Genomic DNA, 25,615 nt, shown 5'->3' on the forward strand with positions numbered 1-25,615 from the left:
TGCCACCCCCAGCAAAGTGAGACTTCTTTTAGGTGGACATGAATAAATATTAGTAGATTAAAGATGGAAGAGGCAAGAAGAAACGTAAAGACTTTTCCGAGAAATATTGAGCTCCTAAGTACCAGGGACCTAAGCTATAGGGATAAAAAGATGAAGAAATGAATCAGACAGATCCTTGACCTTAGCCACAGTCGGCAGTTTTTTATGTCATCACCAAGTTAATGTAATTAAGAGCAATCTTCTCTAAGAAGATTGGTTTATCAGGTTTGCTGATTTTCCACAGGAAGTCAAATCTCAAGTTACTGCACTTACTCTCCTTTGAGATAAATGCTTTATAAATGAAAGCACTTAGGTAACCTAGTGATAATACTACTTTTAGTAATGGGATTGATAATTTAACTAATGACATTTTTATTGCAAGAATGTGGAAATTGTATTGCTTAATATTTGCTCTGGCCCCAATCTACTGCACACAGTTGAACCTTTTCCTAAAGGATGGGAATCTGAGTCCACTTCTTCAGCTTCCTATTATTCTGCACAGACAAATAGATTCAACCCCAATTCTATACCACAGCCATTCTAACCATCTCTACTCTAACAGGAGGCGTTAATGTCTGAAAAAAATCTAAGATAAAAAATTAAATTACATATATTACTTTTCTCTGAACATTTTTCCTTCTCTTTTATAGAAAATTAAATCTTCATAGCTGGGGAAGGGTCTAATACTTCACCTTAAATAGATGGGAGTGTTGACCTGTGTGGGTAACATCCAGAACTCATTCACTTTGCTTTCAAGCAGGATGTATGAGTCGTTATAGTATTTTAAAAGATAATCATTTTCTTAGAAGAGAGAAGTTTATTAGACTCTCTGACATGGTGGAAACAATATAGGTCTGTGAAAAATTCTCAAAATGACCTAATTTAATGTTAAGGAAACAGCTGCTGGCAGGTCTCTCCCAGGACACCTCCCTTGGGCTTTTGTCATAAAAATTCAATTGAATGCTGACGTCTGTTGCCTCCAGGTGCTCCACCACTCCTGCTTTCTTTCCACGTCAATTTTTACAGAGCTGTGAAATACCTTTTCTTCTGTGCTCTGTGTAGTAGTAAATATACAAACAAAAAGTGTGAACTAGGAGTAAATTGGCTTCAGTAATTAAGGAAAGTGTTATATGCATGGGTTGGGATGTGAGCTAGAAAAAGAGACGGTCCACTTGGGCTTTATAATTGCTTTATTTATTAAAATTGTAAGAACAAAAGTAACAAACAATGAGAAGATTTATAAAGAAAAAGTTCATCTTTTATTGTAACCAATGTTGACATCCTTCCGCATTTTCCCGATTTTTCGATTTACACAAACATTCTATTTGTACACACGTAAAAGTTAGGATGCTCAATCCCTAGGAAGGAAAGGCTAAGATAAATATCCTACCTCTTTTTTCTGTTATACAGGAAAAGGTTTATGAAAAACATGGTTTTATTAGGACCCTTTCCGTTGCAAGACACAGAAACCCAGTTTAAGCAAAAATGGGGAATTTATCCATGTAACTAAACAGCAGAAAGGGTAGGGGTGGAGCCAGTGTTGGGGACAGCAGGGTTGAAGAATTCAGACATCCTCAGATCTTTGCCTTTTTCGTCTCTCCTGCCGTTTTTGCAGTCTGTCTGTCTGAAGGAAATTGGCTTAGTTTCCTTGGGAAGACTGGAATCGTAGCCACTTGCAGCTCTAGGCATTCTTTCGTACAAGCACTTGAAAAAAATTTACCTCCAGCTCCAATTAGAAGAAACCCTATGGCCAGGGGTAAGGTCCGTAACCTTGGGGACCTTGGACTAGGGGATCAGGTGCTGGGGAAAAGTGCTAGGGAGTCAGATAACCAAGTCAGGAATGGCTTGAATGGAACTAGGAAGCTGTCTGGTTAGTGATTTGAGAAGCCTGGTGTAGTGAGCAGGTGGTTTAAGCAAGACCTATGGTTGATTGTAAAGTCTGCTTTCTCTAAATGTATGTCCCTGAAAAAACTGCCTTTTGGCCTCTCGATTTCTTCATCTTTAAGGTTACTGTCTGCTTCCTGAGTGCCAGAAGGTGGTAGGGAGGTGGCCATGTAAATGGAGGAGACAGGTGTAAGTCACTCCGCCCCATCTTCACCTCCATGCTCCTTAATGAATGTGGACATTCTCTGGAGGCAGGAATTAGATCTCTGAAGGTGCATAGAACAGTGTCTTGCTTCTGTTGATCATTGCTCAATAAATATTAATTTATATATAAGAGAAACAGAATAAAGATGGCAAAATTTAACTGCCAATTTCTCTCAGACAAATGCTTTAGGTTTTCACTGACACCAAGACAGCCTCCAGGATGTCCTTATAGGAAACTTATTTTGTAAATTAAGCTTAAAGGAGGGAAAAAACCGTTCACCTTCCTATCTAAACAACTTGGTTTTCACAGCCCTTGCTCCCATTGCTTTTCAATCTCCTCTCTACACAAAGGGGAAAAGCAAAGAATGTACATAACCAAGCGATCCTTTTCTCTTGAGCAGAGCTGCTTGTCATAACCGAGGTGAAGAGGCTGAGCTCCCCAAAAACATTTTTGGTAGCAAACGTCCTCAGGCTGAAAACTTCCCTCTTCTCCACTCTAGTTCCTTGCACTAAACTCTGCTTTCTAGATTCCATGCCATGATCAGGGCCTCAAAAACCTTAAACCTCTTTAATCACCCACCACTGTTAAAAGAGAATTATTCCTGTAAGTCCTTACATGGTCACCTGCAATTGTGTAGCTAGGTGTTCTCCTGTGATGTAAAAAGTCTAGATGTAAGCTCCTGAGTCCAGCAGTGATCTGTGGTGCAAATTGAAGGAAGGGGAAAGCCACAAATTCATCTTGCCCTCTGCTGTCCAGGATACAGTCTTTATCACAGATTATGACCACTGTTGGCAACGTGGTCTGTCAACTACATAATGACACAAGTAACTTCCATTATGCATGAATCATAATGAGACATTTTATGCCACAGAGGGCAGGCCATGGAAGACATGACATAATTGGTTTTAGTTAAAATTACATTTTTAGGCACTGACTTTGTTAAAAAATTCCCAGCAGAGGAAAATGATTTCTGAGCTATCTTTACCAAGCAGGGCTGCAAATCCTGTTCTAAAATTGTCAGAACCAAGTTTTATTTCCCTGAATAATCTACCCAGTGCAGCCAGGCAATGATATCAATGACAGTCAAATCACATTTCATTTTTATTTTGGAGAAATGCATATATGTTAGAGTATTAAATCCAAAGAGAATATATCTTTTTTTTTAAATAGGAAAATAAAAGAGCTATAGTCTTCAAATCAAGTTATAAAAAAACTTTTTATACTTTTTGCATCAGTGTAAAAGCATAGTGCACATTTTATTATCTATCCTAGAGAGAGAGAGACTAGTAAATTGTGGCAAACTGTGACGTATTGTATGATACGTCGTGAATTCCTGATTATAAAAAGGTCCAACAACGTGGAAATTTATGAAGTATTTCAATGTTCTGTGGTTAAAGAGAAATGCTAAATAAGTGGGCATTTTCTGCATCCTTTCCAGCTCCCCATCGAGGTGCTGCTTTCTGTGGGACGTGCCTTCCCTCATCACTCGAGAGGGACTTTTTCAGATGTCTGCTAGTTCAGGCGTAAGTGGCATATCTCCCAGTAATACTTGTAGACTCGGAGACCACTGGATGATGGCTTTCTTCCCTCTCCTCTAGTCCACTTATACCCGGGGACACCTAACCTGCAGACTGCTGGGCTCTGTGGTCTTTCCCCTGGCCAGGCCTTCCCACAGAGGATTAGCTGCTCCCCCACCCTCACTGTGTCTTTCTCTCAAAGACTGAGTAGGGCTGAGGCGGTGGAGCCTTGGCTGCCACTGTGGAGAGACCGCCAGTGCCTCACTTGCAGCTTGGGGGCCCTCACCTTTATCAGAAGCATCACTTTTTGTGTTTTCCAGTTGACGTATCTAAGCAGCTAAAAGAATTCTGTTAGTTGCGTTTCTTCAGACTAATCTGCAATTAAGTATTCAAACACAACTCATGTGCCACACGAACCCTACAACCAAACAATGAGACCTCTGTCTAGTGTACACAGCTGAGCGCATATTGAAAAATTTAAGAATTCCTCCCTGATGACTTTAAGGCTGACATCCTTTGTTTTCCGACCCAGCCTAGGTCTTGCTTGGGAGGGATGTAGGTTTTCTTTGTTTAGCTCTTGTGTGTGTCACAAAGTAGTTTTGTTTCACCTCGCTGGGGTGTGCTTATGGCCGAGTCTGAATGGTGATTCTGGAGTAGGGGAGGGACCCCTGTCTCACCACATTCAATATATCTGAGGTGGTGGCACTCACACACTGAGGACTTGAGGCTTTTAGGGTATTTTTGGAGACAGCACTTAATAAGACACTTAAGAACCAAAAAGCTCAGTTCAATGAAATTCAATATAACGCACAGGCACGAGGTACTGACCAAGAAGAGGATGAAGATCGTTTTCTCGGTGGGTTTGGAGATGAAGCAATCCACCGTGTTGGGACAAGGCTTCAAATCACACTTCACAAGATAAGGAACGCTAAAGCCATCGTACAGCTTGTAAAATAAAACCAGGAAGCCAATTTCAAAACCAGTTTTAACAATGAGGCTGATAAGGTAAGTGTACCACAGGCCCCCATCCATCGTACCTGGGCTGACGTAGAGTTTCTTTCTGTGCCTTTTCTCTCTACCCTCACAATAGGCTACATGTAGAACCACCAAAAGTGAAGGAGTGGAGACCATGATCAGTTGTAAGGCCCAAAGTCTGACCTGGGAGACGGGGAAGTAGTAGTCAAAACACACATTTTCACAGCCAGGCTGTCTAATGTTGCACTCAAACTCTTTCTGCTCATCTTTCCACACATGCTCTGCTGCCACCATGTAGACCAGCAACCGGAAGATGAACACAACAGCCAGCCAAATCCGCCCAATCCCGGTTGAGTATTTATTTACTCCACTTAGGAGGTCTCTGAGGAACATCCAGCTCATGACAGGCTCAAAAGAAGGCAAGATTCTGCAAAAGAAAACAATTTCATCATGATTCATTATTTTTATTCCATTGGCTGTCTTACTTGATCATGGGGTTATGGAAGATAAACTCGAATTTCTGCATTATTACAACTATGGATGTTGTGAGCTAAGAATCCCGTAGGATATACTCACTTTCATACAGGGAGATCACACAGTTGGTTCGCAAATGTGATTGATCCCTTGCCAAGTTTAATGAACTTAGTTGATCATCCCACGCACACTACCCCATTTTCAAACAAATCCTTCTAGTTATTTCTTCCCTCTCAGGATGAATTGATTCTGTTGCTGATCTAGAAAGAATTAAATGTGAATCCCAAGGTGAACTTGGTACATTGAGATATCCCTCACGTGCCAGCTTCTTAAAGTTGTAGTCTCTTCTCATTTTCTCTAGTTTGTCAATGCCCCTCCTCGATCCTTAAAGGTTATTCCTTGCCCCTGCCTCCTCTTATGTCCCATATCCCATACCAGCAGCTGAGCCTGCCTACAATTTGATAGTGAAAAGGGAGACTCTCCAACATGAACTTCCTCAAACTCGTGCTCCCTCTTCCCTCCAGATGCCCATCCCTCATCCAGGCCTTCTTTACCCGGTTCGGAGGGAGAGATCAGTCTCCTCTTGCCTCAAAGTGATCATTCCAGCTCTACATCCTGTTCTTGATCCATCCATTTGCCCTGTTCTGTATTCTGTATCTTCAACCTCCACTGTCCCCGTCCTCTTAGCATGTAAATGTACTTAAGTGTCCATTTTTAGTGGGGTAAATCTTCATAGCTTATCTTTCTGACAGTCCGTCTTCCTTGATCCCTTATTTCTACTTCCTCAACTGTTATTTACTTTTCAACTTTCTGAGTCTGGTTTTTTCTGCTCACCATTACACTTAATTTTTTGTGCTAAAGTTAGCATGATCACTCAACTACCAAGTCTGCACACTTCAGATCGCATTTAATTTTTCTGTGACGTTTAATATTGTTGCCTGCACTTGCAGTCTTAAAATCCTTTCAGCCTCGGTATCCATACTACTCTACCTCCTCTTTCTGTTGTTCTGATGCTCTTGATTGTGCCATCTTAGTTTTCTTTGTCCAGATTTTAAAAGCTCTGTCCTCTGCTCTTTTCTCACTCTGTATGCTTTCCCTGGAAAATCTCATTCATTCCCATGGAGTAAAGTACTGCTTTCAAGTTCTTGACTGTCAAATCTTTGGCTCTTCCCCGGACTTCCATATTTCACAGCCTCCTGATTATCATCTAAATAACCCACAGGCATCTCCAACTTGATATGTCTGCGCTTGAGTTTACTATCTGCCCTGCCCTTTGATTTCCTTGTCTTGTTGAATGGCATCACCAACACCCAACTACCCAAGCTGGAAATCCCCTATTCATCCTGAACTCCTCTCTCATTACTTATTTTTAATTGCTCACCAGATTCTTCTGATTCCCCCTAAATGTCTCTCAGGTTCATTCCAAGTCACTGCTGAAATTTCCCTCACCTATACAGCCCTCCAAATGCTTTCTGTTTCCAGTTTCATCATCTCTGCCCCTTCCCTTCTAGTACATCCTCAATGTTGCTTGATTCTCTGGCACCTCTCTCCATCTCTTTTGCTCTTTTCTCTATAAAAGCTGATAAGAAACTGGGAGCCTTCGATTTTCATTTCAGTGACATTGTCTTTCTGGCACTCTGCTTCCATCTTATAATCGAACTGCATGGCCTGGGCGCTGATTTTTGTTTGTTGGGCTGATCATATGCTCAGCACCCTCTGTTCAGTGCTTGTGAGTTGGTCTCTCACAGTCACCCTGGAAAGTGGGCTTTTGCTGTTTGTTTGTTTATGGTGGTGGTGGTTTGGTTCTTTCAGATGAGAAAGCAGTCTCTGAAAAATTAAGCCACTTTCCTAAGGTCTCAAAGTAAGCTGCAGAACAAGGTTCAAGTCCAATTTCCATTACTCTAAAACAGAGTTTCTCAGCAGTGGCATCATTGACACTGTGGGCTGGATAATGCTTTGTTGCAGCAACTGTCCTGTGCATTGTGGGATGTTGAACAGCATCCCTGGCCTCTACCAGTGGATGCCGGTAGCATCACCTCCCACCCCAATTTGTGACAACCAAAAATGTCTCTAGACATTTCCAAATGTACCCTAGGAAGATGAGGAAAAATCTTTCTAGTTGAAACCACTGCTCTTAACTTTCTGCTATAATCAGAAGAGGTGGACTGGAGCTCCAGGTCTACCACTCAGAAATTTTGCAATTTCTTGGGTGAAGACCTTGGCATTTCAGGTCCTGTTTCCTATTACAAAAAAATAATTACTTCTTGCTTACCCCATAGACTCAGCCAAAAGAGTCTCTATCATGGAAATGATGACGTGAGGGGAACCAGAGGGTTAAGAAAATTGGGATAGCATTATAACAGCACACCTGTTGGAGCACATCACATTCTCTCTCACAGAGGGAACAGTATGAAGCAAGCCCAGACGCCATTGCCCCGAGGAGATGTAGGAAGGCTAAGAGGTGTTGTCAGAGAAAACAAAGATGCATGCACACAATGCTCTATTCAGCAGGGAATAAATACTTCAATGTCCTTGCTTTTCAGAACACAAACAAAATTGTATTAAATAAAAAGGATTCTCAAATCCACCTGAAAGGTTAATGTCTCCGTGAATTATTAAAACAAAGCCCAAAAGATTAAAAAGGGGGAAAAAGGTATTATGTTTCTCTGTGACCTGTGTCATTGGGCAGATTCTTATGACACCAAAAGCATAAGCAACAAAAGAAAAAAATAGAGAAATTGGACTTCATCACAGTTAAAACCTCTTGTTCATCAAAAAATGTTATTAGGAAAGTGAAAAGATAACCTACAAAATGAGAAAAAATATTTGTAAGTTATATGTCTGGGAAGGGTTTAATAACCAGAATATATAAAGAATTCCTGAAACCCAAAAACAAAAGACAAAAGTCCATATTACTTGAGGATACTTATGTAATGTTATGAAACATTTGAAAGTACCCTGTTGGGCAATTTAGAGAAGGGAGGAAGGTAAAAGTGGATCCAGTCTGTTTAGCTAAAAGAAAAGTAATAAGAAAGCAACTGGTGTTTGGATAGAATTAGAAGACTGTTGCCACCAAATGTGTCACAATTATGAATTTCATTTGACTAATAAATCTCCATCCTATTTTGAAATTCTCTGCTGATGGGAAGGCAATGGCTTTTCTCAGGAGGGAAGGGTGTTCAAGTGTTAGTTCACTCTCAACAGAGGTGGTTTAGCATAGTGGATAACCTGGGCACGGTGTCGGACATCTTGTGTTCAAGTTCAAGTTCATCTTTGATGACAATAAAACCTACCTCATGGGGCTCAAATCAGAGGCTGACACATAGTAGGTGCTCAATAAGCATTATCATTATTTTTTTCCTATTTTGCCATTAAAAACCTCTTCTTGGTGTCAAAGTGAAGGCTCTCCAATTGCAAGTTAAATATATTTTTTTCTCTAGCTCTGTTCCTGTGAGGGTGGATAATAGGAGTCTCCGTATGAAAGTCATTAGCTCAACATTTTTCTCTCAATAATAATTTGGATTGTCTCCTTATTTTTAATAAGGGTCTTTAATTTATCCCCTTTCTTAAGTCACCAAGAATTACTCCCAATTTTTAAAGAGTTTCTACTTCTCCTATGACTTTCTCTTAAGAAGTAATAGTTAACTACCTAGGAATTGAGTTTGGAAAATTCAGTTAATCAAATACTTTCAGAAAGTAAAATTTTCAATATTTCCGATGTCAGGAATAATTTTGGAAAGTCACAAATTTCTCCCAAATATTTGACCTAAGTTAAAAGTGGAGGTGAGAAGAAGGTGCTGGGACAGCCAGATTTCCACATGCAGAAGAATGAAGTTGGATCCCTGATTCATACCATTTAAAAATTAACTCATAATGGATCAATGACCTAAACATGAGATCTAAACCCGTAAAACTCCTAGGAGGACACGTAAGGGTGAATCTTCATGCCCTTGGATTTGGTCACAGATTCTTAGATGTGACACCAAAAGCATAAGCAACAAAAGAAAAAATAGAGAAATTGGACTTCACCAAAATTAAAACCTCTTGTTCATCAAAGGATGTTATTGGGAAAGTGAAAAGACAACCTAAAAAATGAGAAAAAATATTTGTAAGTCATATGTCTGGGAAGGGTTTAATAACCAGAATATATAAAGAATTCCTGAAACCCAACAACAAAAGACAATTAAAAAATGGGCAAAAGACTTGAAAAGACATTTTGCAAAGAAGATGATGGCCAATCCACACATGAGAAGACGCTCAGCAACGTTAGTCATTAGGGAAATACAAGTCAAAACCACCATGAGACACCACTTCATACTTACTAGGAGGAGGATAATTTTAAAAAAGTAAAATAACAAGTGTTGGCAAGGATGTGGTGAAATTGGAGCCCTGGTACAAAGCTGGTGGGAATGTAAAATGGTGCAGCCACTGTGGAAGACAGTTTGACAGTTCCTCAGAAAGCTAAACATAGAATTACCACCTCGGGCCGGCCCGGTGGCGCAGCGGTTAAGCTTGCACGTTCTGCTTCTCGGCAGCTCGCGGTTCGCCGGTTCAGATCCCAGGTGCAGACATGGCACCGCTTGGCAAGCCATGCTGTGGTAGGCGTCCCACATATAAAGTAGAGGAAGATGGGCACGGATGTTAGCTCAGGGCCAGTCTTCCTCAACAAAAAGGGGAGGATTGGCAGTAGTTAGCTCAGGGCTAATCTTCCTCAAAAAAAAAAAAAAAAAAAAGAATTGCCACCTCTAGGTATATAACCCCCAAAATTGAAAACAGGTACTCAAAGAGATCCTTGTTATGTCAATGTTCATTGTACCTATTCTCTATAGCCAATAGGGGGAAACAACCAAATTTACATCAACAGATGATTGGATAAACAGAATGTGATATATACCTACAATGGAATATTAGACAGTCATTAAAAGGAATGAAGTTCTGATATATGCTACAGCAAGGATGAACCTTGAAGACATTATGATAAGTGAAATAAGTCAGACACAAAAGGACAAATACTATGTGATTCCACTTATATGACGTACCTGCAACAGGCAAATTCATGGAGACAGAAAGTAGATTACATGTTACTAGGAAGTGGGAGGAAGGGAGAATTGGGAGTTATTGCTTAATGGTTGCAGAGTTTCTATTTGGGGTTGAAAAAGTTCTGGAAGTAGATAGTGGTCATGGTTGCACAAAACTGATCATTAATGCCACTGAATGGTACACTTAAAAATGATTAAAGTGGCAAATTTTGTGTATGTATATTTTACCACAATGAAAAACTTCCCCAAAAAAGTAGGTGGAAGGAAGCCTATTTAGAACATAAGGGAACAATAGGGGTCCAAATAACCTGAACATTTAAGGAGAATTTTTTACATAGGGAGAAGAAATAAGGACAAAGAAAGAATAACAAAATATTAATCATTTTATCAATGAAAAAAGTTCTTTTATTTTTTCATGATTTTCTGTATTGCCCGTATTTTTACAATAAGAATGTACAAAATTAAATCTGAAAAAATAAACCTAATAAAAAAGAAACAGTAAGAAATCAGAGAGTTATCACTGTTTCACCTGTGTACATTTTTGTAACAACTGCAGAAGTCTTTTTATAGAATTAGTGTTTATAAATTGAGCCTCTCAATGCGTCTGAAAGGTTAGACCATGGAGGAATATCGTGCGGTCAATCCTTTTCCATCTTTCTTGCCTCTACATAAGACCTATTTAGTTTGGCGGGGTCAGGGAAAGCCTCTCTGGTTCAGGTAAGGGGGACAGTGACTCCCCAAATTATGTATCTCCAGTCCAGACCGCTCATCTCTGAGCTCTAGCTGCCTCCTTGTCATCTCCACTAGGATGTCATCTCTTAAAATTAACATGTCCAAAAGTGAACTCTTGCTCTTCCTGGCTCCACTCTCCTCCTCCCCTCAAAAGCCCTGTTCCTCCCGGGTTCTCCATCTCTAAATTGCACCACTATCTACCTAAGTGTTGCAGCCAGAAACTTGGGAGCTGTTCACCTTCTCTCTGGCCCGAGCTCCAAATTCAATCTATCTTCAGGTCCAGAGTTTCTACCTTTGAAAGATATCCCAAAACTTTTCACTCTTTTCATCTGCACTGCCTCCATCCTAACCCAAGCCACTCCCATCTGCCTGGTACACCTAATAGCTTCTTCTCTGTCCCCCCTTTTCTCATTCTTGGCCATTCTCCATTCCATAACCAGATTAATGTTTAAAATGAAGATTGTGTCGCCTTATTTCTCTGCTCAAAACCCTAATGTGGCTTCCTATTGCATTTAGGGTAGAAAAAAAGGCTAAATACTTTCCTGGATGACAAAGCCTTGCTCAGTGGTGCCCTGGCCTGTTCCTCCAGCCTCATCTTGCACGTCTCTGAGGTACCCTGAGTTCCAGGCACTCTCCTCTTCTTTCACCTCCTGCTTTAGGCCCCACATCCATTTTCTTCCTCCTACCTGGGATGCTCTTGTCTTCTGCACTTGAACCAGAGAGGCTTTCTCTGACCCAGCAATCCAAATTAGGTCTTCCTTGGTATTCTTGTTCATAATATTGGCCTCTTTTCCTTCATGCCACTTATAACTTATAGTCATATACTTACTTATATGATTAATATTTGTATAGACTGTGTGTTCTATAAGAGAAGGGACTAGGGTTGCCAGATTGAGTGAATAAAAATATAGAACACCCAATTAAATTTGAATTTCAGATAAACAATGTGTAATTTTATTGTATAATTGTGCCATTGAATATTTGGGGTTATTTATACTAAAAACATATTCATTGTTTATCTGAAATTCAGATTTAACTGGGCAATCTATATTTTATCTGGCAACCTAAGCAAGTATCTTAATTGTCCACTATTGCCAGTACCTAAATAACAGTGTAAAATTCAGTAACAAATGGGAATGCTGCCTCTCTCGAAATCTTCCCCTAGAAACACTTGGAAATCTCAACCATTCTTCCCCTTGTACCTGCTCTCTCTATCCCACCAGAATTAAATGTAACTCCATTTTTCATTGAACTCAGCATCTCTGTTCTGAGGTCTCCACTTCTTCTAACTCCTGGCTGGAGCTGAGATCCAAACCACCCTGCCTCGTCTCTGCAGGGAAAGCAAGTGGGAGATGTCTCCAGAATCCCTCCTAAAACCCATTCTGTGCTCGGCTGCCAGATTAAAACACTGTTTTCGTCCTGTGAGTCCTCTGCTTGAGAATGCACTAGAGCTTTCAGAATACTTTTGGAATAAGTTCCCAATTCTCACCTTACGTTTAAGGTCCTGCACGACCTTACACTCTTGTGTCTACCACCATTCACCAATGCCCACTTTGGTCAGATGGTTCACCCTCCCCACCCACCCCGCATGTCTCCCCATTCAAGCCCACACATCATTTGCATCTCCAGCCTCTTGCTCACTCAGCTCCGCCCTTCTCTCTTCCCTACCTCCTCCTCATAGCCTTCCAAGTTCTGATTTTTCTCTTTTCAGATTCTATAACCCCTAAGCCATAGCACGTATGTTACCACTTACGATATAACATCTTAACTAGTCTCATACAGATTGTTTCTCCCCAAAGAACCTTATTTGTTGCTCAGAGTCAAAGACCATGTTTTTCACTTGTTTCATATCCTCCAAAGTGCTTAGCATAACATAGCTGTTTAGTAAATATTTATTAACTACATTTAGCTAAAGAGACAGCATAGTTGACTCTCAGGTGAAATAGTCAGTCTCAGATGTCTTTGCTCTTTGCCACACAGTAAATCACCCACACAGTCTTCAGGGGCCTTAACTCTTCCCAATGACCACTCTAAGAGAATTCAGCCAAAAGGTGAGAAGTTAAAATAATTTCTATATCATTTTGCTGTCATATCTAATGTTCATATTGATAGGAAATATCCATTAGTTCCTATTTACTCAATTCAAATGTTGAACTTATAGCAAGGGTAGTTTTCATTACTGGCATCAATGTTGATTCAGCTATTTCATAATTTTATTTAAAAACTCATATGGAATGTTTCTGGGAAATGGAGACAGACCATGTGGGTGCATGTGTGCTCTCACACACAATGGGGCTGAGGAGTTAGGATCCTCGAGTAGTGATGACTGGCTAATTGTTTTAATCCTCCTCTTCCCAGCAGAAACCTATCTAATCCTCAAAGTGGGGAGTTTGGAGGAGAATGTGTAAATGTAAGATTTAAAATAACTATTCCCTGTGTGCTGCATATCCAGGAGTCACAACCAAATGGTATGTAGAGGAAATAGATCTGCACATGTCAAACTCGACTCTCCTAGAATGAACTTGCCTTGGTAAAGCTAGGAGTAAATAGATATAAATGAGGAAGTTCATTTGAAGGTCTTAGGATAGTTCCTGGTGCATAATAAATATCAATTTAAATATCATCATTATCGTCAAACCAGTAAAATTTGAAGGACCCTCAAAACTCAGGTGAAAATCTCCCACCAGCTAGTTTAAGGTTATACTAACTGATCAAAAGAAATCAAGAATATAATCACAGGCCTCCATAAAAATATGACAGCCTGGAGGGAGAGTACAGTCAGGCTAAATTGAGTAACTCAGAATTTGGAGACAAACACCTCATTTGAGTGTGAAATGAGTAAAAACCATCATGGGGAAGGATTAGCCATTTTTAGAAGAAACCCATCCCAAAGAGATCATCTGTCCTGTATTCCCAGGATAACCCAGAAAATACTAGAATGTTGGTAGCTATAAGGGAGTAAGATTATGCAAGACCTTGAACTTCAAGGTGAGAACTGGAAACTTATTTTCCAATCCTAGCAACCAGAGGGTACCTGAGTAAAGTGGGATAGTAAGTGAAGAAACAGGTAGAAGCTAATCAAGCGTGTGGTCCTGTGACGGACATAATGACATGGCAGCAAAGGTCAACAGAAGAGTAGAGTTCTGCATGAAAGATGGGTGCTAAGAAACGACACCGGCCTTCTCAGCGCCTGCGGAGTTCTAGACACAGGGAAAACACAGCAGAGTGCAGAGTGAAATATTCTGTCACTCCTTCTGCAACCAAGGAGCCTGGCTTTTCTGGGACAAATCTATTGCAAACATGCTAAGCTGTTGTCAGAGCTAGTGAGGATGTGTGCAAGTCTTTAGGTTCAGAAAATGAGTCGCAGTAACCATATAGTAGGGGAGGATCGTTAATACATCTGGCTTTCCTACACCCTGGATTAACCGTCTGTTACAATCACTTGATTTTCATTGCTCCAACTTACTAAGCAGCCTTCTGAGTAATAATTTTCTTGCCAAGATTCCTTTAGCTGTGCGAGGCAGTTCTCCTGAGATCAGATACAAGAGTTCCAGTCCCGGGAGATGGGCTTTATGAATCAGGCTCTGCTGGGCTTGATCAACGTGGATGAGTCCTTTAGAGCTGACTCAACTCGGGCTCAACTCCACACCTGAGCTTCTGAGCCTTCGGGACTGAGCACCCGCCCGCCCTTCCTTCTCTTATTGCAGGATGAGCCATTCCCACACCAGCAACTTCTCCCCACACAGGAGGCTTCCCTTCTTATGGGGTCCAGGCATTGGCGAGTGCCTCTCTGTGCTGTGAATGTGCACAAACACTGTGTCCAAGGAGCCCCGGCACTGCCAGGAGCCAGAGACCTGCTCTGTAATTACCGAAAGTGCTGTTTGGAAACTTGTGTTTGAAAAGCACTGGATTTCCAATTGCCTTGCAGAGCACCAGTGACAAGGCGTGAAAAAGCCATCAGTCTCCATACCCAGTCTCCATACCTCTCCTTGGATGGTGCTCGACTGTGTCCGAGGCATTTCACAGCATCTCATCTAAGCCTCACCTCTGTCCTCTGTAGTAAGCAAGGTGTGTGGTATGACCCCCAATGCAGCGACGAAGAGACCGAAACTCAGAAAGGGAGGTCGCTGGTACAAGACTCCCAATAACCAGTAGAAAATCCTGCAGCAGAACTCAGGTCCTGCATGACTGGTCTCCCACTCCCCCCCGAGAGCCGGCTTTTCTGGCTCATTAATAACTCTGCCCTACCTTGCTCACAAATCATTTAACCCCTGAAGAAAAGCGTTTCCTCCCATGGTCCTCTTTCCACCTCTGAGGCGCGTTGTGTCTGTGACACTAGCAGTTCTTTAACCCCAGGGCATTTGCATTTTTAGAGATGGCCTATCCTATTTCCTATTAGGAAAATCTCCAACGCAGAGTGTTTCCCAACCAAGTATCTGTGGCCTCTCAGAGTCTGTTGTTACGCTCTCAAGCGTCTATGAGAAGTTTATGTGTGTGTGTGTTTTGTTTTTAGGATCTTAAACAAACAACGCCGGATGACTAGCTCATAACCAAAGACTGCCACAGGATTTCAGCTCATATTTACCAGCGTTTGGCAAACTACACAGCCTTCAGGCCAAATCCAGCCCCCCCACCTGTTTCTTAAATGAAGTTTGGGGGGACATAACCATGCCCGTTTGTTTCTTGTTGTCTATGGCTGCTTTCCTGCTAAAGCCACAGAGCTGAGTAGTTGCAACAGAGAGAGTATGACCCTCAAAGCCTAAAGTATTTACTATCTGGCCCTTTGAAGATAACGTTTGCTGACCTCTGATATTTATGTCGTATTTGAAATCATATTGGGACAGAGTTGAACTTTAATTATCTAGGTCTACGAGAAACAACACATGATGGGTTGTGCTCAACAGAAAGCCAAACAAAGCCATGTTGAGAGCGCAGCGTGAAAGAAGGCTGCTAGTGGTTTGAATGGATGAACAAGCTATTATCTGGCCCATAGTGGGACAGGCTGGTAGGTCCACCTTCTAAGAATCTGGGCTTCTGAAGCCAGTATCTTATTCTCTCAATGAGTAGTGATTTCATTGCAGCAAAACAACCTCTTCTGTCCACTAAGATTTAACTAATTTTAATTTTATTAGTTTTGTGTTTTTTTTTTTTTTTGAGGAAGATTAGCCCTGAGCTAACATCCACCGCCAATCCTCTTCTTTTTGCTGAGGAAGGCTGGCCCTGAGCTAACATCCGTGCCCATCTTCCCCTACTTTATACATGGGACGCCTATCACAGCATGGCGTGCCAAGCGGTGCCATGTCTGCACCCGGGATCCAAACAGGTGAACCCCGGGCCACTGAAGCAGAACGTGCGAACTTAACCACTGTGCCACTGGGCCGGCCCCTTGGTTTTATGATGTTTGACTTGTTTTTTGGTAAATATAGCTGCATAAGAGCTAAAGTCTAAGGATTAGCTTGTAGATGTAAAATTATTTTACATTTCATTTTATGTTTTATACATATAAATAACAGCATATTAAAAAATTAATTGTCCACACTGAGAGCCCATGAGCAATGCTGAGCAGAACAGTACCCACACAAGCGACACACATGCATAGATACCACTTGCCTAGTATTTCAATTTCCTGTGTGAATAAAGGCATTCTCAGTTTTAGAGGATCCTTTCTTAGGAATAGGGCAAAGGTTGTCCTCAAGCCACACAGAAAGGGTCACTGAAAGGTCCTGGGCTGTTCCTCTGTGCCCTCACTGTCCCACTCATTCTCATCGGCCTGTACTGCGCTCAGACCAGGTGTGACTGGCTGACTTGGCCCCCGCCTCCAGAAGCCCTCAAGTCAATCACACATTCCTAATGGGCCACTTTCCTCAGAGGAGGCTTATCCAGAAAGGGCGTCTGTGATGCGGCACCGAGCCCAACAGCAGTATGTCTAGACTTGTAATAATCAGAATTCCTTCCCTCACCGAAACTTTTTAGAAAGAGGTAATAACTACCCAATCATAAAAGATGTTATTTTCCCATTGAATAAACAAATCCTATCAAAACAGAAATAAGCCAGCTTACCTCTTGACACAGATGTGGAGATTAAGAAGAAATCCAGTCGGTTGCTCATTAGATTGAAAAAAACCTGAGTTGATTATATTATCTCCCTGGGAGGGGACTACTGCTTTAAGCTCAGGAAAATGGAGTCTAGTGGTTTCCAAGGTAGTGTAAGCCAAACAGGTGTAACCTGATCATTTGTTTTGGCTCATAACTTAGATGAGAATTCTTGTGTCTCTGCTGTCTGCAATATACATTAAAAGAGAACTGAAACTGGAGAAATGAATTCAAAGCCGCATACACACAGTTTATTGAACATCTTTTTTTATAAAACCTTGTCATCATCTACACAAAGAAACTGGAACAATGAGAGAGTGTTTCATCTCTTTAAATGATTTTCTGAGGTTATTAAAATCTATCTACAAAAAAACAATAGGCAAAAAGCAATTTAAGTCAATCTACCTTTAATGAGCTTATTTTAACTTCACTTCATATGTCCTATTCTTAGAAATCCAGAAAGTAAAAAGGCATAGTAAAAATTGCTTTCCCAAACCCAGGAAGCGTTGATGACAGCTGCTTTTTATTTATATGACAAACACATGAGAGAGAGAAAGAGAGAAAGTATTTTATCTTTTTATGAAACGATTTCTAGGCATGAGTTTGGCTAAAATTGAAGATATGGAGAAATGAAAATGAAATCATTTCTCTCTTGGAATAAGCATAGCTTAGAAACAGTATTTTACAGCTGAAAATAATATTAGATGTCATGAAATTTAATGCCTTCATTTTAGAGGTGAGAAAACAACCACAGAGAGCAGCGTGCCTCAACTCCCAGAGCTGGTACAGAAAGTTCAGGGAGCTGGGAACGAAACCCAAGGTTCAGGGCTCTGTCCTTCCCACTGTGACAGCCACACCTGCAGACCAGGGGAATTTCAGCGCAGGGTCTCACTTACCCCTCTTAGTGTTCACGACTTTTAAAATTATTCTGAATATTCATATATTCAATCCAAAATTCAAAGAAGAGCGCAGTTTACTGAAAAATCATATTTACATTACTAATTATATTACTGGATAACTAATGGATAAATCTTCTCCATGCCCAATAAAGCAAGTCTTGTATTGTTTAGTTATGTTTTTACAGAGATCCCAGGATCCCAGAATGTTGATTCAGGTCCCAAAGGGTTATGATCACAATAAGGTCCCAAAGCCTTGTCTCTGGAATCAGTCAGCCCTTTCAGTTTCCATTCCTTTGTTCATAATTAGAACTTACCACACTTTATCCGTGGTCTTAAAACACTTCCTGTTCATGTTGAGACACCTTCAGCCAGTAATGGTGGGAGTGAGGTAGTTTGTCGTCTGGGCAACCTGGTGCATCCTTCAGGGTGGCCTTACTGAATCCCCGGGCGCCAGTGATTCAGAGGATCCCAGCCTTCTGATAATGTCAGCACTAACCCAAACAAAGGTAGCATTCGATGACCCAGTATGGCAGAGGTGTAATTTTCTAGACAAAGGTCCCATCCTCAAGGATCTTCAGTACCTTGCACAGAATCTAGGGCAGGGAGAAACTGCCAGGGGCAGGGGCGACCGGGGAGGCTCTGAAGAAGAGGCAGGATATGGGTTGGTTTTTATGGAGCGAGAGGCAGGAACATGAGAGTGTTCTGGACACAGTGCCTCTGCTGAGCCCTACACTTTCTCAGTTATGCCCAGAAAGAGATTTAATTCTTCCACCTCCATTTTTTATTTGGAAGAAGCAAACATAATAAAGACCACAAAAAGAGTGGCATATTGGATTAGAAATAACATCATCTTTTTTTATTTTTATTTTTTTCCTTTTTCTCCCCAAAGCCCCCCAGTACATAGCTGTATATTCTTCGTTGTGGGTCCTTCTAGTTGTGGCATGTAGGATGCCGCCCCAGCGTGGTCTGACGAGCAGTGCCATGTCCACGCCCAGGATCCGAACCAACGAAACACTGGGCCGCCTGCAGCGGAGCGCGCGAACCCAACCACTCGGCCACGGGGCCAGCCCCAGAAATAACATCATCTTGAAGTCAGAAAGCTAAGGGAGAAATAAGAGAAGACGGAACTAGAAAAAGAGTGGAGTGACTACTGTAAACCTCGTTCTCCTTTGACCTTTTAAGATTTGGATTTTGATAGCTTTCTCTTCAGTGTGAGATTGTGGCCCTGCAGAATGTCGGCAAGAGCAGGGCCCAGGGCAGACGGAGGCAGTATAAGCCAGAGCCTTCAAATGTCTGATGTGTCCCCCAGCTGAACTGCACAAGGGTAGGGGCTGCAGGAAGACCCATCTTGGTGATCACCTTGTTAAGAAAGACCACCGAGTTGTGTTGAATGCAGACGTCATATGAGAAGAACATGACCGAGGTTCTAAGGGTTAACATCACAGCTGGCTGCCGTGATGTAGGTACAGGCATTACTACGCACTGGGAAGCATCGCACACAGAGCCCTGTGCTCCGAACTTGACCTTTACTATTTCTCAGCATAATGTCTCTTTCAAGGGAGGTTAGGAGTCTTTTCTGAGTTGAGAGATATCCTGTGGAAAAAAGGCACCAGGAATGAGAGAAGTATGCATAGACCTGAAAAACAAACAAACAAAATGACTTTTTGTGCCGGGCAGCAAAGCAGATATGGGGAGTATTTGCCTCCGCATCTCAGAATAATTGCTTTTCAGTACAATTTGTAAACACAAGATACCTACATGAAGAAGGAAGTACCCATCTCTTTCTAACTCTAACACAGCAATTCTCAGCTACCCCCGGAGCCTGTAGGAGATTTGCAGCATCTAGAACAACTCCAGGAACACAAGAAATATTACTTAATAATGATTGATGTTTGCGACATCAAGTGCTTCTGAGGTTTCATGTTCTGGTAAGGATGGGTTGAAGGTCTCTGTGCCTTGAGCTGTTGCCTCTTGTTCTGGAGTCAAAGGTGATTCATCCATCTTCTGACTGAGTCAGGAAAGCAATGAGGAAAAATGGTCGGTGAGTACAGAATGTCTGAGGGGTGTAGGAAAGGTCACATTGTAGCACCATCTCTAGATCTAAAATGAATTTGCAATATTTTTCAAATGAAAATGTGAACATTATTGCCTTGATTTGAACCACTCTTTAAATCAGCTCTTTCTGGACCTGGTAGTGTGACAGGGCTTGTCCCCACAGCTACTGTCCGCACAACCACAGCTCCCAGCCCCATACAGACACCAAGTCTCCTCTCAGGTCATGGAAAGGGCTCACATTTTCAATATTTGCCCTTAAAGCATCAAATATTTTCTAAGCATTTCCCACGTCCAATAAATGTTTGTGATATTGTTTTTCCTAAGAAAAAGGAACTCACATATTGCTTAGCATCAGTTTAGCCACCACTCTCTGAAACCTTTCAGAGTCTGACCAAGCTCTGAGTTGGTAGATGCGTGTTCCTCTAGCTCTAGTTAGTTTTTCCTGTTGACTCAACAAATAAAAGGCTGTATTTTACTCGTCAGCATGTCGTGCACCTTTACTTAAGAAAACAAATCAGAAAACCTTTAGATCTGACTGTTATGTTCACAGTATACACAGTGCAACAGTTATTACACTTGTGTGATAGATAAGCCTGGATTTTTATCTCTCTCCCCTTATTATTTGAATTTGCTAAAAGAAAAAAATAAGCAATAATATGAGTGGCTTTGTGTGCCTAAAGATGTTAACAAAGATATTGGAGAGCAAACAACAAATTTATCTCTTCTCCACCAACTTTCGCCAAATACTGCAAATAGCTCTCCCCCCAAAAGAATATTATTTTGATATTAGCCCTTCAATTTTAGATGGAGACATAAACACAGGCAACAAAATTCCATTTCATACAGAAAATTTACATAAATCTGTAAATGTAACCTGGAGATTAATAGTGTGAAACATAAATAAATACAGACATGAGTAAAGACCTCCCACTCTAGGATGGTTGGAATGACTCATTGCAACTATAACTTTATTCTGTGCTCGGGAACTATTAGCTCTAATTATCTGGCAGTAATGTGAAAGCATTGGGTTACGATGTCTGACATAAATGTTAGCTTGATTTAAAGTTGAAAAGCTAAGAAATGGATAATAGTTGATGAAGCAATTCGAAATACCCTATGAAAGGGGATCTCAGTATGTTAAAAGTAGGAGCATTATTTTTTCAGGCCATTGATTATTCCATTGGGATTGATGGGCAAAAATATTAATCCATACCTACATATTTATAGAAGATGAAATATTTAGGTCAAATACTTCCTCTTGTGCTTGACTAAACTAAAAAAAAAACACCAAACAGATAAAAAAGTACCTTAGATATCTCTTTTTGTGGTTCAAATGAGAAGCCCACACTTCAGACCCAGTGCAGGGCTTAAGGTCTGTGGATTGCGCCACTCCATATGTTGCCATAACAGCTCAGCAGATGGTGTTCTGTATAGTAAACACAGACATAAAATAGCTATTCGTTCTTCTACGTTTTGATGCCCAAGTATGTTTACATTTTGCTCCTTGTGGTATAATAAACACGGTTAACTTTGCACACAGCCTGCATATGGTTGTACATAGAATTAAGACCATGGCAGCTGGAGCCAACGCTTCATAGCCACACCCTGAATCCCGGAGACTGTTTATCATTTTTAGCCTATTGGAGAAGCTGAGAAGTAAACCCAGCGTGTACAATGGCCTTCTTTCAGGCATTTGAGAGAGAGAAGAATGATTAAGAACTCTTCTAGTGGGTTTTGGGAGGCAATAGGGAGTGGAGGGAGGCAAGACTTTATTCGCTCCAGCCTTCCATAAAGATATTGTATTTCAGAATACTCTCACCATTTCTTGTCCTCTTAGAACTTTGAGAGTGAGAAGGGAGGGAGCTAGGGCCAGGATATTTGACTGAAGACTTGGAAATAGAGAAGGAATTTGGGGAACAATTATTGCTTTTACCCCTCCTCTCAGGAAGCCCTATGAAATGAGACTGTCAGGGAACAGGGTTTGATGTGGTTCTGAATATCTCCAAGACCATGTGTGTGAATTTGTATGAAGGGCAAGGGCTGAGCTCTTCTTTCTTGGTAGGATTATTCCAGAGCCCGTGTTCTAAATAAGATAACTCTTTGCCGGGGCAGGGTCTTTCATAATATTTAAATACAAGGCAGCTTTACGCGGAAGCTAATGAAGCTTAAGCTTCAAGGCCCCTCACCTGCACAACCCCCTCCAAGGCCCTGGAAGGGACCCTAGCAGTGTGTTCGCGTAGTCATATGCTTCTATAAAATTTGCAAATACAACAGATTTTAACTGATAAGATAATCAATTGAGACTACTGTCTCTGTCTACTCCGATTTCTCCTCCATGGCATTTCCCCTCCTGTCAGATAGTTGGAGTGACATGGGCATTTTGAGGATCCAGCTAAGTGAAAGTTGTTTTAGCTTTAGTCTTGGTTTAGTGTGATATATTTGTGTGGTTCACATTCACTTTTGTTTAGAGTTACATTATTGCAAGGTGTTCTGGTGTGGTGATGGCTTCCACGAATCATCCTACTGCCCACGTGCCCACTCACCCACAGTCGAACCAAAGGTGCAGAGACTGAGGTCTCATTGCAATTTGAATGTGTCCAGTGAAATTCAGCACCAGAAGGATGCGAATTATAGAGGAGAAATGAGGTTTGAAATATAGGAAGATTTTAGTCTGGAAAATTCTTCTAAATATGAAGAAACTTAGTGGAGCCTTTCCCCAAATTGACAATAATCTCCAATTTATGTGCTATTACTAGAATGTTATCAGAAAAATATTATTCTAAATTATTAATAAGAACAAGCAAGTTTTGAACAACTATACTAGAGAAATGATTGGAAATGAATTTCTCTATAGAAAATTTAACAAAGTTATTGTCATATGAAGAGGCAACAGAAGAGCATGCAGACAGGAAGGGTCCCTTAAGGAGCTCCATCTAGTGGGAGATAGAGACACCTCCAGGCTTGCACACATGACAACAGTGTAATGAGGCAGAGGGTTCTTGAGGGAGGAGCACTAAGTCAGTGGTGTTCCTCGCTCTTAATAGACAGGCAGGGTGAAAGGCTTACGGATTTTGTTATGACAGTTCAATCGACTCTCAAATGCAGCACCATTTTTTCTGTTTATTTTTCTTATGAAGATCATCCAGTGAAGGGGTGGCCACGGACAAGGGGAGAAGATAAAAAGGTGTCTGTACAACTTTGTCACCAGAATTAAAGGTTCTAATCAATTCAAAGCAGGGGAAAGTGTTCTGGTCCTTGAAAGCAGGTACTGGCTGGAGCCAAAGACAGAATCAAAAGGAATGGAAAGGGACTCCTCTTTTTCACGATGGCAGATTGACTTCTAGCAAATCTAGCTGAGAACGGCTAAAAAAGCTGAATATAATACAAAAACAAAACAAAATTGTTTGAAGGCATCAGAGAGTCACCAATGTAACCAGGACTTAAGGAGGCAAGATCCCTGAGAGAAAGGAAACTTGCTGAGGTAAGCCGATACTGGACTTCTCTGTTCCGCTTAGGTATTCACTGATACGGAAGCAGCACTAGCCAAGAGGAAAAGAACCAAGAGGAAAGCAGATACTATCAGACTGAGAGCCTAAGTAGAGTTATGGGCATCTTCTGCTGCTAGGGAGTTAAAACTGGTCTTCAGAGTTTGCCAAGGTAAAGAGGTCCTGACATATCCCCTAGACTTTCAGTGAGCAAACAAGAGAGTAAGCAAACAGATAGGCCAGGCTTTAAGAAGGCTGAAACGCACCTCTGACTCAGATCAATTCTTCACTAGATGAGATGATATGATCCTACCCTGTGTCTCAGAAGCTAAAAAAATGTATCTCTGGAGGAAAAGAGCATTATCTAGAACTTATACAGTGTCCAGTACACAAGCATTCAGGCATTTCATCAAAAATTACTAGGCATACCAAAAGATTCAACTGAGAAAAAACAGATCATAAAAACAGACACACAGATATCTGGAGACTGATGTTAGGAAATACAGACTTTAAAATAGCTACAATTAACATATTCAAAAAAATAGATGACAAGATGGAGAATTTCTTCAGAGAACTAAAATATATCAAAAAATCAATTAGAAATTCAACTTAATATCCAATATCTAAAATTAAGAATGGAATAGATGGCATTAGCAACAGGTTAGCTGAAGAGAAATTTAGCAATCTGGAAAACAAGTTAGTAGAAAATATCCAGACTGAAATGCAGAGAGAAAATTGGAAATGAAAAAAAAAGAAAAGAATAAGAGATATTTGGAACACAAAGAAAAGCTTTAACATATAAGTTATTAGAGTCCCAAAAGGAGAGGAGAGAGAAAATGGGAAGAAATAATATTTTAATTACTGGCTAAGAATTTTCTAAGCCATATGAAAGTTATCAAGACACAAATTCAAGAAGTTTTATGAATCCCAAGTGAGATTAAATACAAATAAAAACATACTTAGGGATATCACAGTAAGACTACTAAAACCCAAAGACAGAGAGAAGACCTTAGGAACAACAAAATTAAAAGATGCATTACTCTCAAAGGATGTAACAAGACTGATTGCTGATCAATTAACATTGATGGTAGGTAAGGGTGGGTAACAAGGGAGGTATTTGGGACGTTTGGAAGGCAGAAGGGAAGCAGCAAATATTGTAGCAGATGCGAGCTGTTGCTGATCTGCTGATTCACCTTGCGGCTTCCCGCGCTGGACCTGCAATCACTCTACCTTCTCCAGCTTCCTCCTTCACCTTCCTGGGGCAGGTGTGTGTTTAGCTCTATGCCAGAGGGCCTAGGCTTCTGCAAGATACCCCCATCACCATCACCATACCCCCATCACCAAGGTCAGAGGCAACAAGAACAAAGGTTTCAGTTCCTCGTTGTGGAACCCTCGTTGTGAGTTCCAGCCTGCTTCATGATCTTCCCTTCCTCACTGCCTGCCCTGCGGACTTCGAGCTCCAGCATCAGATGAGGAGAGGGCAGCCTCACAGAGCCTGCTTAAGCAGCTCCCTCAATTACATAAGCCAGTTCCCTGGAAGTCCAGAGACAGACTCACACGCATGCAGTCCTTAATTTTTTACAACGGTGGTACTGCAGTGCAATGGGGAAAGGACGGTCTTTTCAATAAACAGTGCCGGTCAACCGGAAATCCATATGGAAAAAAAGTGATCTTAATTCCTATCTCACACAACACACAAAATATAACTCTAGAAGGATTATAGATCTAGGCAAGAAAGAGAAAACAATAAAGATTCTAGGATTCTAGAAGATCATAAAGGAGAATATTTTCATGACCTTGATGTTGGAAAAGATTTCTTAAACATGATACAAAAGCCACTAATCATAAGTGTTAGTAAAGCAAATTTCAATTTGTCAAGGAATTGATGAATTGAATTTCATTAAAATTAAGAACTTCTATTCATCCGAAGATACCATTAAGAGAATGAAAAGGTGATTACAGGTTGGAAGAAGATATTTGCATTACATCAGAAAAGAGGCTCATATCCAGTATCTTTATAGAACTCATGCAAATTAGTAAGAACAAATTAGAAAACGCAAGAGAAAAACAGGTGAAAGAATAGGTATTTTTCCAAAAGAGCATTCCAAATAAAAAACAAGCATATGAATGGGCGGCAATAGACAAAACAAAACAAAACAAAACAAAACAGACCCTCAACCTAAACCTTGCACTTTCTCCAAAAATTGACTCAAAATGG

The 25,615-nt window shown here is 41.0% G+C and overlaps 1 protein-coding gene across 2 annotated transcripts; it reads right to left on the reverse strand.

Annotated features, from left to right (window-relative positions):
- Nucleotides 1-1,211: 1,211 nt before the first annotated feature.
- On the reverse strand, nt 1,212-17,145 carry GJB7 (gap junction protein beta 7). 2 transcript variants are annotated; one of them, XM_014734094.3, is made up of 2 exons: nt 16,926-17,145; nt 1,212-5,047 (listed from the first exon to the last, which is right to left on the reverse strand). In XM_014734094.3, the coding sequence occupies exon 2, from the start codon at nt 5,020-5,022 to the stop codon at nt 4,216-4,218; it is 807 nt and encodes a 268-aa protein (XP_014589580.3). In that variant the 5' UTR covers nt 5,023-5,047; nt 16,926-17,145; the 3' UTR covers nt 1,212-4,215. The 2 variants fall into 2 exon arrangements, with proteins under 2 accessions (XP_014589580.3, XP_070079641.1); XM_070223540.1 differs by lacking the exon at nt 16,926-17,145 and adding an exon at nt 9,417-9,549 and having other exon boundaries at nt 1,218-5,047.
- Between the last annotated feature and the right edge of the window lie 8,470 nt (nt 17,146-25,615).

The sequence above is a fragment of the Equus caballus genome, chromosome 10 (genome assembly GCF_041296265.1).
Source record: "Equus caballus isolate H_3958 breed thoroughbred chromosome 10, TB-T2T, whole genome shotgun sequence".
NCBI classification, from domain to species: Eukaryota; Metazoa; Chordata; class Mammalia; order Perissodactyla; family Equidae; genus Equus; species Equus caballus.